The following is a 19038-nucleotide window of genomic DNA, read 5'->3' as shown; positions in this document are numbered from 1 at the left end:
GACGGAACCCTGGGACATGTTTATAGAAAAAGAACCCACGCCGATCTCTACCGGAATGAGAAAAGCCACCATCATCCCTCCCACAAGATGTCAGTGCTCTCAACTCTCATACACAGGGCCATCTCTATCGCTGACAATGATAACCTCCGCAAAGAAATAGGACACCTGAAGAAAACCTTCACACAGAACAGCTTCAGCAGACATCATATAGACTTGGCCCTAAAAAGGGCCTTTACCCCTAACAAGACTTCACCAAAGGAAGAGTCCACCGCGACGACAAGGGCATATCTCCCATATATTTCCACCATACCAGGGGAAATATCTAGAACCCTGAAGATTTTTGACATCCACACCATTCACTTGCCTCCACCAAAATTACGAGATCAACTTGTGAAGGCAAAAGACCCATCCGGGCTAAAAATTGCTGGAGTGTATGCCATACCATGTGAATGCGGAAAAACCTACATTGGAGAGACGGGCCGCACTATTGAGACGAGATTGAAAGAGCATCGCAGACACCTACGATTAGGACAGGTGGAAAAATCGGCAGTGGCTGAGCACAGCATCCTGGAGAATCATATGATTCACTGGGAAGAAGCGAAGCTGCTCTGTCGATCTCATGGATACTGGGACCGCATAGTAAAAGAATCTATTCAGATTCGAAAAAACAGCAATAACATCAACAGAGACTGCGGCTATAATTTAAGCCATATATGGGACCACCTCCTAAAAATACGAGGGGACTGGCAGCCAATCAGGAGACGCTGAACCGCCCTCAACTTCAGAATTATGTATATATACCCCGAGACTTTGAGGAATTGGTATTGGATTCCTGAATGCCTGAAGACGATGGGCGAGTTGTCCATCGAAACGTTGGTAGGAGAAATGGAGGATCTGACCCAGTGCGAAACCCGAGAGAACTTCACTTCCATAGGCAGTTTTAATAGGTGATTATTAAGAGATGTTTCCCTGAGCTCTGAGCCTAATACATGCATTGGTAATCTCAGACGATGTAAAACTCCTGACTACTCGTATAGAAACTAGGTCCCTGTGACGTCAGGTGGAGTGGCATCACATGGGCGCCAATCAGGCCAATGTGCCTTTTTCAAATGAGGATAAAATTGATCATTGTCATTCGTCTAAACTGGGATTTCTAAAACCAAATAATTTTCATATTATGAATGCACTAATGGTGGGTAACGAATGGCAATCAATGCCTTTCGTTTTCTTTGATGAAGGAAACTACCCTATTGAATATGTATATATCAAAAATTATATAAATATGTACATCAATGAGGAGATATTCGGCATATCGTTTTAGCCTATACTCCACATTCCAACCATTCCATGAGCACGACTCCATACAATTATTTGCGTCACAAATTATCCTGAGTCGGTGTGACATTTCTTCAGATGGTTCTTCAAATTGTGACTCTGCGTGTACTGTTTTCCACAATTGTCGCATTTGTATTTCATTTCCCCCGCGTGTCTTGCCTTATGACGTGCTAGGCTAGTCACTGTGGACAACACAGCATCACAAACATCGCACTTGTAACTCTTCTCCTTTGTGTGAGTATTCACGTGCTTCTCCAGCGAACACTTAGTCCTGAATGCTTTATCACAAACGGAACATTTAAATGGCCGTTCGCCTGTATGAATCATACGATGACTCTTCAGCGCAGCTGGAGTTTCACATTTCCTACCACACACTTCGCAAGAGTATTTGTACTTCGTTTGTTTCAAATGCACAGTTTTGACATGTTGAGTAACATAATCTTTTTTGGTAAATGTTTTCCCACATTTCTCACAAGGGTATCTTTTATCTCTGTTATGGCACTTCAAATGATGATTCAATTTTGTTACAGTTATAAACTTTTTCCCACATAACTCACAGGCATAATTTTTTTCACCATGGGTTTTTTTGTGACAATACAAAAGAGCAGATGATTTAAATGCCTTTCCGCAAACATCACACTGAAAATTCATCTCCGTTTGATGTACATCCATGTGACTTCTCAAATACACTTTTCTATGGAATGCTTTTCCACATATCTTGCACTTGAAGCGATTCCCAAACTTGTGTTGATCCATGTGGTAACGGAATGTCCTCCGTTGAAAGTATCTCTTGCCACACAAACTGCAATCATAAACACCTTTTTCCTGCAAATACAAAGAAAAAGAATGGTTACACACTAAGTGCTACGCCATACCACAGGAGTAATATCTTGTTCTACCAATTCCTCAACTCTAAGAAAAATCCAAAGCAATATCAAGCTCATTTTGGGACCACGTGGAGAAAAGAATGTGGATGAAATAACCATGCACTGCCTGTGCTACACCAAAAATTATACAAATGATTCCTTTGTTCAATCACTTCAACAGTGAGTTTGAATAAATGGACCTTCTTATACATTAGTAGTGTACTAATTTTTTTCCAGAATTGTCAAAAGTAGTTCCAGGAATAATATTGCATTCAAATGGCAATGTTTTTTAAGGTCAGTTATCTTGAGAAATATTTCCACTAACCGTTCTTTTATGCACGGGACACAAAGGTAAGGGATCTAAAGGCCTCTATTTTCTTTGTATGCATTGTGCAGCTCTCCACCACAAAATAATTGGATATTTGGATACTTTTCCTGCACCATGAGCTACACATTTCATTCCCCCTACTTTGATGGTGCCAATGGAAAGGATCAAATGTTTTCTAGCCACCAAATACGTCTACCCTTTGGCATGGCAGGTTGGAACCTGATCATGTGAGAATCTCAGAGTTTTTAGTTATAAAAATTGCATAAAATAAACAATGTGAAGCCAATGTATCTCCTTAAATTTTGTCGCTGTGTGGACTCTCACTATATAGACACACATGGTAATACTGCTGAGCCTGGTAAGAAAGGGAGACCATCTATGAAGCGTAACCTTGACTCACTTCGTGATACCATGAATCATTAGTTTGGCTGTAATTAATTAATTTTCAAGCGGTACTTTTCACAAGCCGTATATAATTCCTAAATATCACATCCTTAGCAGACTGGTCAGGTGGGGTAGTGGTAGTTAGTGTGATTCCTACCCAGGGGGCCATGGTTTGGGGCTACGTCATGGAAGTATATTTTGCTGTCTTCATTGTGATCACACAGGGTCAAGTTTTTCATTAATTTTCATTGCAGCAAGCATGGACATGAGACAATTTTTTTATCATCATAATGGCCTTTAGGTATTTAAGCAGTGTCAAGATATCCGGATTCGAATCCTGGTCAAGGCAAATGATTTTTCCTGCGGGTTTTTCACACAATTGTGCATTGTGGGTGACACCTGTAAAGTTATCACTGAGGCTAGTCCTGGTATAAAGGAATCGAATTTAAAAAGTTAGTGTTTTGCTTGGTTTTCCCCAATACGCGATTCCTGCTTCCTAACTTGACTAAAATGATTAGGATCAGTTACGAGGATATTGAGGCAGGTATCTTTGCCTAAACAGATTGGGAGGGCATGCTAATCCACCAGGTCTCACGGGAGCAAAGACAGACTAAAAATATGCCGAGAAATGACAAAACACGTGTTGTAGCCAATGTACTGAATGTGGTTAATAATGTTTTCCTCTTCTTCTCCTTGATTATGAAAAATACTTCTCCAGCCTCTCTCCCGTTAGAAACTTGGCCCCGTTGCCGGTAGAGATGAACCATGCGCTTCCACAGTCAGAGAGCATTCCAAGGGGGTGGGGTGAATAAGAGTGGGATGGGTGGTGGCTGGTGGTTGAGGAAGTGGGGGCAATTTAAAGAGAGGTGCAGCACATGGGAGAGGAGGAGAGGGGGGGTGGAAAAAGGGCCTTGCCTGAGGCTACGTTTGGGGGCCGTGTTTGTTAAGATTCACTCAAGGTCATCCCCTTGAAATGATAGGGAAGGGGAGAAATGCTAGTGGAAGGGGGTTGGGGATGCGTAAGTTGGGTGTCAGGAAGATCAGCAAAAGGCAGTAGGAGAGAATAAACAAAGGTTTTCGAAAGAAAGATCTCTCGGAGTGAGGGAACGGGTAGGAGTGCTACAAGAAAGTTCATGGTTAGAGTTGGAAGTGCCTCTCCAGTACGATGTGGCATTTTTTAGTGTCCACCCTCCCCAAATTTCTGACACCCCCCCCCCCCCCCCCCCCAGAGATTCCTCCGAACTTATCCGCAGAACTTCTCCCACTAAGGACTTTTTGCGCCTATGTTTTTCGCGCAGAGGATTTTCGCACAAAGGTGATTCGACTCAAAGGCTCGGAGACTCGGAAGTCCCGGAAACCCTGCATCTGCAAACCCTGCATCCGGAATCCAGCCATACCTGGAGAGCATGACTTATATAGGACTACTGCGGAGGAATACCAACTCCTTGGCAATCAAGGGGAAATGGGTGCTGAGGCACCAATATGGAGTTTGGAGTGAGAAGTATTACCATAGTCCTATCACTACTCTCCCTCCCTCAAACACCTCACCCCACTATCTCTCTCCCCTCCATGTTTTCCAATGAATTTCCCTCTGATCCGACTGATGTCTCCAACCCAGAAGATTGAGGGGAAAATTCCAGCCTGCACGCTGTTCCCTCCTACCCCGGGTGGGATTACTGATGCTTGGCGGAGCAGCCTGTCAACAGGGGCAGATACGCAGCTGACTGAACATCGCTCTTTCTACCCCTCCACTCCTTGAAATAATCCCTTCCCTCCACCCTGTATCGTCATGGAATACCCAAGCCCTCTTTTGCTCGGGCGCCGGTGGTGGACGGATGGCTTGACTGACATGGGTGATTTTCGAAAAATTATACAGCTGGTACTCAGTTTGGTAATGTTTCCTATGGGATCATTAGTTATCATCGTTGTTTTCTGTAATAATTCTGATTTTGAATACTTCTACTTCAAATAGAATTGATTGAAAATAACTCGTAAATATTTTGACAATTGTTTCTTGAGTGCTGATTTCTTGTTCGTGGAGTCTTTCCCTAAACCAGCTTGTGACCGACAATTGGAGTTCCCTGTGTCTGGGGCTTACGTGCACAATCTCGAAGATTTAACGACTTAACACCACAACGAGTAGCCTGAAAAATATTAAGGTGGTAAATAGAGCCCAATATTTAAAATACTCCTCCTTACTTTCTTCATCTTTGTGACTGCTGTCCTGTCTAGTCCCAGCCGCAGTCTACTCCAGTTCTTCACTACTGTTTGCTGCAAAGACATTCCCTAGATACGGACATAAAAACAAAACACAACATAAAAATTAAAACAATGAAATATGCAGCACCAACAACTTAATCAGCCCTTATGAATCAGAATATCACCTCCACATTAATGATGGAAATGAAATTAATATTTGGTGAAAATTGCCTTGGCACGTCCACCCACGGGTGAGCAATTGGCGTGCCCTCCGAGGGGTTAGTTAGATGACCACAGAAAATCAAAAGCATGCAGGAGTAAAGCAGAAAAGAAATCTCTTTCTTACCGATGAATGAACTGGTTTCACATTTCTCCTCTTTGATTCCAACTCATCATCATCATCATTATCATCTTCATCACTGTCCTCAGTTTCCGAACTTGAAGAGAGTGAAGAAATTCCGTGATCCTCCATTTCAGGATGATCAGGCCCCTTGGCTTCATTCTGAAAGAAAGCAGGCTGTTTTAATCCAATGAGCCATTGGCTATGTACCCATTGGTGCAATAAAAGCATGTGTCTTTTGGTATGCAGCAGAAATCCAGCATTTACAAATAGCAGAAAACATCAGCACAAGAAGACAACAAGAAAGATAATTATTTTTTATAATTAAAGTTCTTTTCAAAGTGAAAAATCATATTTTTTGATATTGATATTAATTGTTTTCAACTAGTAATGTTAATACCAAGACACATTGTCTTCATATCCCAGCACATGGCACTGAAGCAGAAGAAACCAGAAATACTGTGGAACCCCGATCTATTGTTGCAGCATTGAATGTTTTCCGGCATTCATCGTTTGCCGTTTCTGGTCCAAAATGAAGTTCCATAAAGACAATGTAATTTTTTCCTTCATCTATCGTTCCCCAAAGTATCGTTTTCCCACATTGATCGTTCGACGACCGCGATCCCGACGCATAATTTTCATGCATCCATTGTTTAATGAAAATGAGACAGAGTGTTTACGATGTGTCATATGTGGCTAATTATGACAGACACATAGTTTGAATCATCCCCAGGAGATTAAACTACCATTGGGAGAAGCCCAGTGCCATGGGAAAGTAACAATAGCACATTTCCCAAGATCCCCTATCCCCCTCCATTCAGCACTCGCCTCCCCCCTCTGAAGCTTTCCTCTCATCTGCAATAAAAAAAGGTCCCAGCTCCCGCAGTGATCGTATTGCAAAGACGTTAGCTTTGAAAGAAAATATCAAGTTACACGAGAACAATAGAAAGGTGTTTAGCACCTCTCAGATTCTCGCCCACTAAATTTTTTCAGCCTTCCTCCTTCAAAGTTCCCAGTTTCTGGAGGTCAAACGCAGCATGAATCACCAATTACCCCAAAAGGTGTCTAACAATGAATTTCGGCCATTGGTATCAATTGGTGCACATAATTCAAAAAAGAATGATACCAAACACGATGTATTTCTAACTTCATTTAAGAATTATTAGTCAAGGATAAGTAAATAATAATAGCAATTTCTGGCAAATCTCGATATCCTCGCAGCTGATTGTGAGCTTCTCAGCAGTTGATGCGGCAAAATCGAAAACAGGGCATCAGGTTACAATTTACGAGTTATGCTACAAGTGTCACTTGTCAGAGTTGCTAACGATGCGATATCTTCTCAGGATATTTTTTTTCTCCCTACTAGCAATTTGAATTCATCTGCTCATCTAGAGCTACACTACTTATTGTTAGAAATGAGTGGGTAAGTTGCCTTCTCTATAGGACAAAAAAATTCTTTGCAAAGTCATATGGTCATGCACACCCTATGCAGTAAGCTCTGCTTACCCCGTACGCTATAGCATTAGTGCCAAACTTCACCTCGTACGAGTGGTTATGTACTTTCCAGGGTGGGTTGACTTAAAACAAGCGAGTGTTTTCCGTGTGGGTTCAATAGAGTCCGGTCTCATTTTTTTTTTAAGTTTTATTTTTATTTATATTCGGACCATGGCCCTTCCGCAGAAACAAGTGAGAACTTTTAAAGATTGCCTGAAAATGATTGAATATGAAGAAAAGAATCTGGGCTAGAAGCGCATGAATATTGCTGAATGCCTCGAGTTGTCCGCTAGCACATGATGGAAGGGGGGGATTAATTGGATCTCCACAAAACACAAGAAGGACCTTCAATCCTTCAACATAGGCAAATTAAAAGTTTTTACACAATTTAGCGCTCCTAAGTTTACTTAAGGTAGAAAAATGACAAAATTATACTGCGGACATGGACATCATACTCAAATATACATGACGAAAATGTCTGTTTACCAATTATAACCCACTTTCAGAATTCTAATGGAAATTATTCCATTAAAAAAGAACTTTCCATACTTTTATCGTCAATTTCAAGATTGTTGCTGATAGGATTTTTGGCATTGTAACTTCAAGTAAGTGCATTTGCTTCCAGTTTAATGCCTTTAACACTGGAATGCCAGCAAATTGGCATACCCCAAGAATGCCGGGAGGGTGTCATCTTGACACCCATGTTCTTATAACCGTGTTATGTTGCACCTCATTTTTTCTTATTCGCTAGTGCCAAAGTGTCACCCTCGTTGTAATATTTGTTTTCGGTTCCTTAATATTCTCAAAAAAATAATGTTTTTTTAAGAAATTCAATCGAGTCAGGCGACACATGATGGAACTCTGCCATTGTCTTCCTTTTTGTTTCGTTTTTTTAAGATTTCCACCGGAATAAAAAAATAATGTTGCAAAAAATTCTGTCTTCTTGGACTGCAGCATCTTTTTCTGGCATCTGTTTTTCATCTTCTAATGCGGAAATTTGCTTTTAAAGATGAAAATTTGGAAACAATAAAATAAATTACAACTATTCAACTGCAAAATTGTATAAAAGAAAAACAAACACTTTTTAAAAAACACAAAAAAATCGAATACTTTTTTGTACTTCCAAAAAGCTTAATCTAAATTGCAGATTCTTTACATTTCTAGCACTTTCACACAGTTTTGGCCATACATCCTGACTTTTTACACAGCTTACAAAAACCAACATTTCTGTTTTTATTGCATTTTGTCTTTACTTGACAATTACTAGTTTATTCTTGTTCAGTTTCGGGCTATTTCTTATCGTTGTCACTAATGACAACATAAGGGCAAAGAGAGCTTAGACCAAGAACACATTTTGTCGGTTTGTCCTGATAAACGGAAAGTGTAACGTAACCATTTTTGTACAATTTATTTGAATACAAATCTTCCTGAGAAGCTTTTATTTTAGCAGAGATATCCTTTTTTCTCTTACTTATGGTACCCAAAAGGCTTTTACCCTTTTTTTCGAACAAAGCCAAGCAAAGTGATGTGAAATTGGCCAGTAGTGATATTTCTGCCTTTGGTGAAGTAGGGCCCGCATAAGGTTCAATGCAGCATGATCTGTAAAGCGATCACAAGCTTGACAAGAGTCGTCCTTGCCAAGGTATTGAAATACGTTTATCAAATACTTACTAACCTTGTCCACTACAAGCCAGTATTTTTGCCCATATTTAAGCATTTTACGCAAGGAAATAAATGTCAAAATACGACGGAGACTTAGCATTCTAGCAAAACTCGATATCCTCGTAGCTGAGCTTCTTTGAAGTTGATGCAGTATTTTTTTCGGAAAACATATATCAAGTTACAATTTATAAGTTGTGCTATAAATCCCTATTGTTACAGTCACAGACGAAGGGATATTTTCTCAGGATATTTGGTTTCTCCCTGATAGCAATTCAAATTCATCGTCTCATCTCGGGAAAACTTCCGAAGATGGACTGAAAATAATCGAAGAAGAAGAAAATCCAGTAGAGAAGCACGTGTATTTTGCAAAACATCTCGGATTGTCCGCTGGCACTTGACAGTAGGAGTGGGGGTAAAGCGAGCCACCTGTTGAAAATAAGAATTTGGATGAAGCCGAGTATCAGATGGGAATGCCGCAGAAATGGAGTTTGGTAGATAAGAATACATACATCAGACAGAAATCCATTATAGCAGTGTAAAAGCCGAGATGGCATGCAATCATTTTTTCGCGAGGTGGTGTGTCCCCTTAGGATATTTGAAAGAGATGTTAGTTGAATCAACTATAAGCTGAAATCGTTTCCATAAAGTTTAAATATTCCATTAATCAGCTAAATTCTGGTTTGAATCCTTTAAAGGAAATCTTAATTACTTGCCAAAATCCTGGGTTTCCTGCTGCATAGGCAACCTAGTCAAACATTCCTTTTTTTTTTTTTTCGTCCATCCCCTTGTAAAATGATAGATCGTGGTTCCACTGGTTACTTTTTTAATTGTACATTCATCCATGGGAAATAGAAGAAGAAACGTACGTTTAATATACTTTGCGCAACTCTAGTACAGTGAGTCCTCGTTTAACGTCACTTACCATTCCTGAAAAATGTGACGATAAACGAAATGACGTTAATCGAAGCACAATATCCCATAAGAAACAATGTAAAAAGTGAATATCGGCTCCTAGACCTCACAATTCCTACGTGAAAAAATTTTAGCGTATCATGTTTGGGCCATTTCTTACGATGGGAATGCCAAACTATGGCATAAACACGAGTCCCTGTCTTCATTGACGGCAATACCAGCAGCGACGTACATCCTTCTCCATTTTTGTATCTTCCCTCGTTTGTTTTTTCGGCTTCGCTATGGTGGTCACATGGGCATCATCATTGCTGAAACATCGTCGCCAGGAACCAAGGTTACCATCGTTTCATGAACCGAGATTATTGAGAACACGGCGAAAAAGTGACGACAAATACTCCGAGTTTTACCCGGAAAAATTCCTAGAAATCACTTTTCAGGTTCCAGAAAACCGTTATGTCAAGTAAAATTTGCTAAAACTTTACTTGACATTTACGCACTTAACATTTGCGCACCTACCTAAGAATTCATTTTGCAGAAAATTTGCTATAAACGTAATCGAAATTGACAATAAACACACCGTTCTACACTTCGTTTAGACTGACTGTATTACCGCCCACAAAACGAACAACCTATAACGCCCGCCGCTTCGCATTTTTTCTCGCGCGAAATTTAAAAGACCTGATCAGACCTGACGTTATCGCGAAGCAAAGGTGCGATAAATGAATGACGGTCTCAAAATTATCGTGACGTTATCGCGAAATGACGTAGAACGAGGACTCACTGTACTCGAAATTCGAGGTATTCGAATATTCGATCAATGATTTAATATTGGAATTCGATATTCGAGTTCGAGAAATCTGCTATTCGACCCATCTCAAATTAATTGTTTGATTTCGGAGAGGAGGAAAGCGTCGGAGGAGGGGCCGAGGGCTGATGGATGGAAGGGGTAGCGGATTTTGGGAATTGTGCTACGTAGTTACTATCCCACGGCACTGAGGTTCTCCTGGTGGGGGAAACCGGGGATTTTTGGATTTTTTCACCCGATCATTTTTGGTTCCCCACGTCGAACCCTTTTCACCGCTTTAATCCACGAATTTGATGTAGTTTGTCAATTTGCCTAAACCGGTTGTGCATGCACTAAACGACTTAAAGTTCTCTGCATTTTTCCGAGTCAACTACCAACGACCTGCATGTGACAGTGTATGACGCAAAATTCAAAGTATTCGAGATGGTACCTTTAGCATAATTATTTGAGGTCTCGAATATCGAATACTTTCCAGTATTCGAGGTACTCGAGTATTCGCGGATACTATTAGTGCATCTCTATAATTAATATTTTATAAAACTGAAACTACCCCATTTCTTTCTTTAAATATGCTGATGCTCAAGTAAATTGCACCTGATAATGGCTCTTACGCTGTTTTACTTTGCTAAATACCACAGAAACAAAAGGGAAACTGTAAATATTGTACATTGTATGTATGTAATTCTTATGCGTTTATGAAAGAAAGTTAGTTATCCATGTGTACATTTTTGAAATATCACAAATGAATGCAATCAGTAAGATAACAAATCACTGAATACAAAGAAACAAATTTTCTTCACATGTATGTTAGCACCAGACCTGTACAAAAAGTGTAAGATGGTAGCCCCAAAACTATTCAATAAGGGGTACCCATAAATTCCAAAATTATTTAAGCGTTTTCTGATGTAATATATTTGAATATAAATGGAATAAAGTTATATTATTATTATTATTATTATTATTATTATTACAAAAAAATACAAATGATTATGAGACTGGTCGGTGTATTCAACACCTTCGGATACATCATGTGCTCGGTTTTGCAAGTGATTTCTGAGGGATTATGAGCACTCATTAAACTGAGCTTTTACTGTACCTTAGTCCTTTTAGGTGGTGTAGGAAGGAATTCTTTGTCAGAGCTGCTGGAAATGTCAGAATCCACCATATCTTCTGGCTGGAAATTGCTCTCCGAGTCCTCAAGATCATCCAATGAGTCAACAGCATCATCATCCTGCAAAATGGGAATAATAAAACACATTTCATACATTTGCACATGAAACGGATCTCGAGCCTCATACATTTTCTACAAATTAGTTTATGCATAATTTCTTTACAAACTAATCACGCAAAGCATAATAAGGCCAGTAAGACAAAAATTGGAGAATAATATCTCACCTGTGAATGAGGCTCTGACGACCCAGCAGTCATCACCTTTTTCTTCTCTTTAGCAACCACCATACTCCTGGTGACCTGGGAATAAATTGCAGAGGAGGAAGGTCCATAAGAAAACCAGATAAATCACCATTCAACGGGAACAATGATAAAAGTAATGATTAGATGATATAAAGCATACTATAATAATAGACACAATATTGGAGGCAGTCAGATATGAGGGTGATCTCTCACTAGATCCCTTCCCTAGACAAATCAGGGAAGCAATACAAGGTCAAAAAACACAGTCAAATTTCAATAGAGAAGATGGATACTTCCTTCACAGCACCTGGAAAAGTCATCAAAGAGAGAGCCAATCACAGAGAAGCACCCAGTCAGACAGCCAATTACAGAGCAGTTCCCATCCAGCCAACAGTGTATGAGCGAGGCAGAAACCAACAGCCGACACCTTCGACCTGAAGATGCTGGCAGGATAGCCAGTGAGACTGTTGTCTACAAATACGCTGATGCGGAAGAAAACCCTGAAGAAATGCAGAGCTCATACCATTGCCGCAGAAACCTACGTTCTATCAGATATGAGGGCGGCTTGATAAGTCCATGACTATTTGAATAACAGATATTTTTTTTTCTGCAAAAATTGACATTATTTCCTCCTTTTAGTTTGCAACAATCCGTACAACAATTTTATAATTTTCATTTCTTCTAGATAAAATCTTTTATCAAGGGTTCCAAACAGGGTTTTTTTTCGATAACCTCTTTGTTCAACCAAAATCCCTCACCGTCCAGCCATTTCTTAAGATTTGGCAAAAGGAAGTAGTCACAGGAGGCTACATCTGAAGAATAAGCTGGATGGGGCAACAGTTCATAGCCTTATTTAAAAACTTATTCATTCATTATGTTGACCACACTTGTAAGTGCCCATACATTGTCTTGATGGAACAGAACATTTCAGAGAATCATCTTTTGCTAAGGAGGTAAGTGCATTGAACATTTTTTTAATGCTTCAGATTTCCAAGTTTTCAAGAGAGAATTTTTAGTTTTCCAGAGAATCTATTTCTTTAAGATTGTTAATGAAAATAGAATGTATGTGTTGTCTACTCTTTGTATGGTAAACTTATTAGCAATACAGAATTATTACGTTGGAGAGAAAATTAACGAACCACACTTTTCTTACAACCTAATAAAATATAAATCTGATGATCAGGAAAAATGTTACCATAGTCAGACTTTTCCATATGAATCCAAAACTGGATACTTGAAGTAAAGGAATTGACTCTTACAGGGTAATGTTAAGGGTAGAAAAAATAAAAAAAACAAGCAACAATACAAGAACACCAATAAAATGACAGTTCCAGGTTTACCCCCAGACCCTCAACATGGCACTATCAAACTAAGCATAGACAACATAAGCTACTGCTCTTACGATATATATGTAATGATTGTCGTTTTCCCACCGACCAATGCTCAACTGCCACCATCGTGAAACCACTTGCCCTTACCCTCCCAACGGCACCCGAGTCCATGGTGCCCTCCACTTCACAAGCGTTTTCTTTACGGTCTGCATGGCTCCCTGCTACAATACGGAGCACAGCACACTTCTCAGAGTTCTCCACTACTGCAAGGACTTCAGAAGAGTCACGGTGATTCTTCACATCCACAGGGTTTTCATTTGCGTCTGAATGGCTATCCAATTCAGTAATGTATTTCATTGTATCCGCATCAGTCACCGTTTCAGTGGGATTCTCCACATTTGTGACATTTTCTTCTTTCACAACATCACGGATAGGCAAAGTGGATACCTGCAAAATGCAAAGTAGTCATCGTCACTACAAATTGGCCCACTAAAAAATACACATCTAAAGTCAATCATAGGCTTTGAAAGTTTCTAACAAGAATATTACACAATGGAGGATTCCCCATTTGGTACCTAGATATGCTATTAACCAGCACACTTTAAAATGCGTACAGTAGAGTCACAAGTGGCAGCAGAGGAGAGAGAAGCCTCCAAAATACCTCAATAATAGAGGGGACAATTGAATTGGTCGCAAAAAGAGACATGATGTCCTTTGAAGGAAATCCTCAAAGAGCAAGTTGAAGCGTAGATAAATTATCAAGAAAAATGCATGAACCTAATAGAGAAATTGAAAGTGATCAATTGCTTAGAAAATGGAGAGTGTCAAAGCGATATTCCCCATCAGTTTAAGCTCACAACTTTAATATTCCACCCTATTATTATGGATATAGATGAAGTTTAAACGTCAGTGACATCACCCACACCAACTTCTGCCAAGCGGTCAACACATACATGAAGTTCATTGCTAAATAAAATGGAAAGAGTTCTAACTACCTGGATTGATCCTGAACAGTGAAATGATGTTCCTCTATCAGAGGCAGCTATTTGAGCAAAAGCTGTGGCTTTATTTCAATCAATGGAAGAAGATGAGGGGTAAGGTGGATTTTGCACTTCTTTGCAATAGTTTCAATGCACAGTGCACACATATGACATACGTTGAGCTCTCGCTATCCAAATTTAGATGTTTCCACACTATGAAGGACATTTTTAAGAGTATATCAGTCAAATAAATTGTGATAAAAAAGCATTCCTTTGATTGAATGGACCAAGATGAAACAGGAATAATTATGTACTTCGTTTTGTAGCAGGCAATTGAAAATGCATTTGGATCCGAAAATATCTCAAGATCCAATTGTGGAAATCAAGGAAATCCGATCCTGATCTGGATGCGATTATCCATCCTGCAATTATCCATCCCTAATTTCAGCAGCACCAATTTTTTGCAGAGGAATAAACCAATTTGGTAAATCCTTTAATATAAATGGTAGAGCTTTGTTTAGAAACTTTAAATGCTCAGAAAAGAATGTGAAATTCATTCACATTCAACGAGAGTCTACTCTTTAATGTTCCCTTCAAAGTCCTTTGGTATCTCAACTGCTGAATATGTTTCACTAATGATATTGTACAACTGGTTCAACGCCTTCTCTCCTGCATTTTTAATTAGCTCTGCAGGAATATCATCAATGCCAGATATTTTAATTATCCTAAGGTCTCTTACAGCCACATCCAAATTCTGATCTTAGAATTGGGGCTCCCATGTCTTCTCTATCTAGAGGTCGACCCACCATCTGCAACCCGGTGGTCGCACTCGGGTGCCTTTCAGCTCTGCCACGAGATTCCAATGATATGGACAACAAAAAATGATACACAGATAAAAAATGGCTTCCTGCAATTTGTTAAAATTTCATAATCAAAATGATGAAACTCCTTACCGATACAGGGGCATTGAGGTCATCAGGGACTATTAGTTCCTCTTCATCTTCATTAGGAATGGTATCCTTGGGATGCGACACAAATTCCTCCTAGAATAAAAATTAATAAAGGCATGAATTAATAATTAATACGTTAAATAAATTCATAAAGGCGTGAAAGGCACCCACATAATGATGGTCCTGTTAAGTCAACAGTGGAAGGGAATTCACAATGCCCTGGAGGCAGCCATCTTGGATGCCTTATTCAATAACTCAACAATGGTGAGTGATAGTATTTTAAATCCAAAGTTAGAACTGAAATGGTCATTGACAGGGTTCCCACTCTACCTGAACAATGAAATTCACGGCTTTTTCCAGGTTTTCACGGTTATTTTTCACGTTTTCACGGTTTTTTTAAGGTTTTCACGGTCTCAATTTTGCTAAATTCACGGTCCGTTAATAAGCCAACAATAAGAAAATCACTGGCCGTATATCAACAGAAAATTAACGTACGCGAAAAACGCCGTGAATGTTAACGCCGCAATGAAAAGTGATATCTGTTATGACGTGATCTATCGTTTCCAAAATTCAGGGCCGACTAAAGGACCAGCCCAACCGCGCTCTTGCCCGGACGCCGAATACCCTTCGGACCTTCTTCCGTCCGGACACTCGAGGTCCTTTTTTAATTCCTCGCTGACAATGAGAGATTGTTTTTTGCGCACGTTGTTATTACTGCACAGTAACTGAATTTCCCCCACCCCAATATTTCTTATTTAACGGAAAATATTTTATTTAAATTGTTTATTTAAATAGAATATAATAAATTGATTCTTTCTTATTCAGCGGAAAATATTTTATGAAAATTGTTAATAGAACATAATAAATCGAAAAACAATTTCATACACCGTATTAGCACGAATCTAAGACGAACACGATTCTAAGACTACCCTCCTTTTTTGGAACTCCACTAGGGGACAATTTTTCTTTATTAATAACGATACGATTACAAAATGAATGCGGAAAAACGATCAATGCTTAATTTTTTTGCTAGATTGCCTATGTTCCAGGAAACGCAGGATTTTGGCGAGTAATTAAGAAATTCATTAAAGGTTTCAAAACAATATTTTAGATAATAACAGGAATAGTAGTACTTTATCAAGACACATACGTCATATTGTTGATTTGACCCATATCTCTTTCAAAATTCTGAATGTTTGCTCTCCACTCGGCATTTACACTGCTATTATGGATTTCAGTCAGATGTAAAAATTCTTATCCATCAAACACCATTTCCAGTACACGTATTCACGAGAGCAATGTGCATGTTGTGCCTAAAACAACCGCATTCGCCGGTGCAGTGACTGGTTGTGAGATGGATCACGAAGGCCAAAAATAGTCAATTACTTGAATTGTTCCTGTCTAATGAATATATTTTTAATACAATTGAGGTAGTGTGTAAAGCGTGAACAATGTTGCGTTAATTGTCAGCGGCACGCCCACCTGGATCTTCGCCTTCATATCTCTACTTGTTTTCTCCAGGTAGCTCACTCTACCCCCACCCCTACCGTCATGTGCTAGCGGACAACCCAAGGCGCTCTGCAATATTCACGCGCATCTAGCCCGGATTCTTTTCTTCATGTTCAATTACTTTCAGTCCATCTCTTAAAGTTCTCAATAGTTTCTTCGGAGGGGCCATGGTCGGAAGACGACTAAAATTAAACTAGTGAAAATGACTTTATTAAACCCACATGGAGAACACTCGGTGGTTCGAAGTCCAGCCACCCCGGAAAGTAGGGAACCACTCGTACGAGGTTAAGTTCGGAACTGATACTACCGCGTACGGGGGTACGCAGAGCACACTGCAGAGGGCGAAGCGTGACCATAGGACTGCGCCATGAAATTTTTTACCCTAAAGATGCCCATTCTTTTCTAATTAGCGTAGCGCCAGATGATCAGATGAATTCGGATTGTTAGTAGGGAGAAACAAAAATCCTGAGAAGATATCCCTTCGTCAGTAACTCTGACAAGAGAGACTTATAGTATAGCTCGTAAATTGATAACTGATAACAACCTGATATCATGTTTTCGGAACAAAATGCCGAATTAACTGCCGTAAGCTCAGCTACGAGGATATCGCGTTTCGCCAAAAATCACCATCGTATTTTTCCATCTATTTCCTTGCTTAAAATACGTCATGTGTGATCTCGTTTTTTTTAACGTGCAAATTACTAACATTTCAATCTAATAAAAGCATGATAGCAATTACTGAATATCATTGTTAGATACCTTTTGGGCTAATAGGTGATTCATGCAGCAGTTGACCTCCATAAACTGGGAACTTCGAAGCAGTTAGGCTGAAAAAGGTCAGTTGGTGAGAAGAGGGGGGAGCGCGAAACACGTTTCTATTGTTCTCGTGTAACTCGATATTTTTTTCGAAGCTAAGGTCTTCGTAATAAGATCCCTGCGCGAGCTGGGACCTGTTTTTATTTTGAAGAAGAGGAAAGCGTCAGAAGGGGGGAGGCGAATGGTGAATGGAGGGGGATAAAGGTTCTTGGGAAATGCGCTAATGTTACTTTCCCACGGCACTGAGCTTCTCCCAATGGTAGTTCCATCTCTTGGAGAGGATTCCAACTACGTGCTTGTCGTTATTAGCCATAAATGACACATTGTATTTATTTCGTCTCATTTTCGTCAAACGATGGATGCGGGAAAATTCTGCGTCGGAACCGCGATCTTCAAACGATCAATGCGAGAAACGATACTTCGGGGAACGATATATGCGGGAAAAAATTAAATTGTCTATAAGGAACTTCATTTGGGACCAGAAACGGCGAACGATCAATGCGGGAACGATAGATCGAGGTTCCACCGTATAACTTTCTTTTGAAAGCGGCAGTGTAATGACTTCTTTTGTCTCTTATCGTAATACTCTGAAACCAAAACTGAATCGATCTCTCTAATCAGAGGCAAATCATGTTCCCTTCTTACCATTGCTCTGGGAAAAATTGAACGACTATGTAGCATAATTAATCGTAGAGGGCGTAACTTGGTGGAAATCCATAATATCACGAATACAAGGATCAAGGAAATAGCATAGTTCTTGATCCTTGTATTCGTGAGACTATGTAGCAGTTTATATCGCGACGGCATTGAGGCTTTAACGACACAAACGAACAGCATTACCTTAGATAGCACAAAGTGGAGGAACTGGATCACCACCGACAGTAAATAACTCCACACAAACTTTCCGGTTGCGACGTAAAACTGGCAAGTTCCAGGTCGACGCATGCGACAATGTAATGCTGTGTTGCCATAAGCGGAAATCTTCTCTCGTTTTCAGGGCCGCAATGCGCGAGAATTAGTAACGTCACGCCGAAAGCTCGCTGTCACCCGGTTCAAACGCAGGGAGCGTAGTGTCCACAGCGCATGGCAGGTTGTCAAGGCTAGCGGTCTTCCAGTCATAGGATTGAGGGTGTTGAATAAACGTTCAAATTTTTCGACACAATGGCCATCTAGATTTAGTTTCGAAAGTGGTCGCTGCAGCCAGTGGGAAGGCTAATTGGGTTGAAGGGGGACTAATTGTAAGCAGTGACCGAGGGAGGGGAAACCAAGCCATTTGAGGAAAGTAAACAAGCTGATGAGAAGTGGTGTCATATTTCAGGAGGGGGAGAGAAAAGGCCTGCGCTGGGGAAAGATGTTTTTTTCTTCAGGCAACATTCGTTCCCACGCTTTTCTGACCCATGCGACCGCATGCGACGATGCTCGCCACAATGAATAGAAGTGCGCTAGCTACGAACGAAGATGAAAATTTCTGGGAAGGTATTATTATCAAGATTGAGAGATTTTTAAGGTTGTAAGACGAAATTCACGGCTATTTCCAGGTTTTTTCACGGTAGGGGAAATTCACGGCTAATTCACGGTTTTAAGGTTTTCACGGTTGAGTGGGAACCCTGATTGATGGAAATAAACTTATCATTATTGTAGGTACATAAATGAGGAATTTAAATTTATTGGCAACCATCTTGATTTTGGCTGAAACAAATGCCAGCTGATTACC

The 19038-nt window shown here is 40.0% G+C and overlaps 1 protein-coding gene across 2 annotated transcripts in view; it reads right to left on the bottom strand.

Annotated features, from left to right (window-relative positions):
- Positions 1-1248: 1248 nt before the first annotated feature.
- Positions 1249-19038, bottom strand: part of LOC124155399 (zinc finger protein 83-like) — a 44099-nt gene continuing 26309 nt past the window's right edge. Inside the window, exons 4-10 of one of the 2 annotated variants that reach the window (XM_046529180.1) lie at positions 15003-15092; positions 13217-13516; positions 11721-11795; positions 11422-11556; positions 5459-5614; positions 5113-5199; positions 1249-2160 (exon numbers count right to left, since the gene is read on the bottom strand). In XM_046529180.1, coding sequence (XP_046385136.1) covers positions 1384-2160; positions 5113-5199; positions 5459-5614; positions 11422-11556; positions 11721-11795; positions 13217-13516; positions 15003-15092 — 1620 coding nt within the window. In that variant the 3' untranslated portion in view covers positions 1249-1383. The remainder of the gene's footprint in view (positions 2161-5112; positions 5200-5458; positions 5615-11421; positions 11557-11720; positions 11796-13216; positions 13517-15002; positions 15093-19038) is intronic. The other variant, XM_046529181.1, reaches the window with a different exon arrangement.

Source organism: Ischnura elegans, chromosome 3 (genome assembly GCF_921293095.1).
Source record: "Ischnura elegans chromosome 3, ioIscEleg1.1, whole genome shotgun sequence".
Classification (NCBI taxonomy): Eukaryota; Metazoa; Arthropoda; class Insecta; order Odonata; family Coenagrionidae; genus Ischnura; species Ischnura elegans.
Note: the sequence above shows the minus strand (reverse complement) of the source record. Positions and strands in the feature narration are given on the sequence as shown.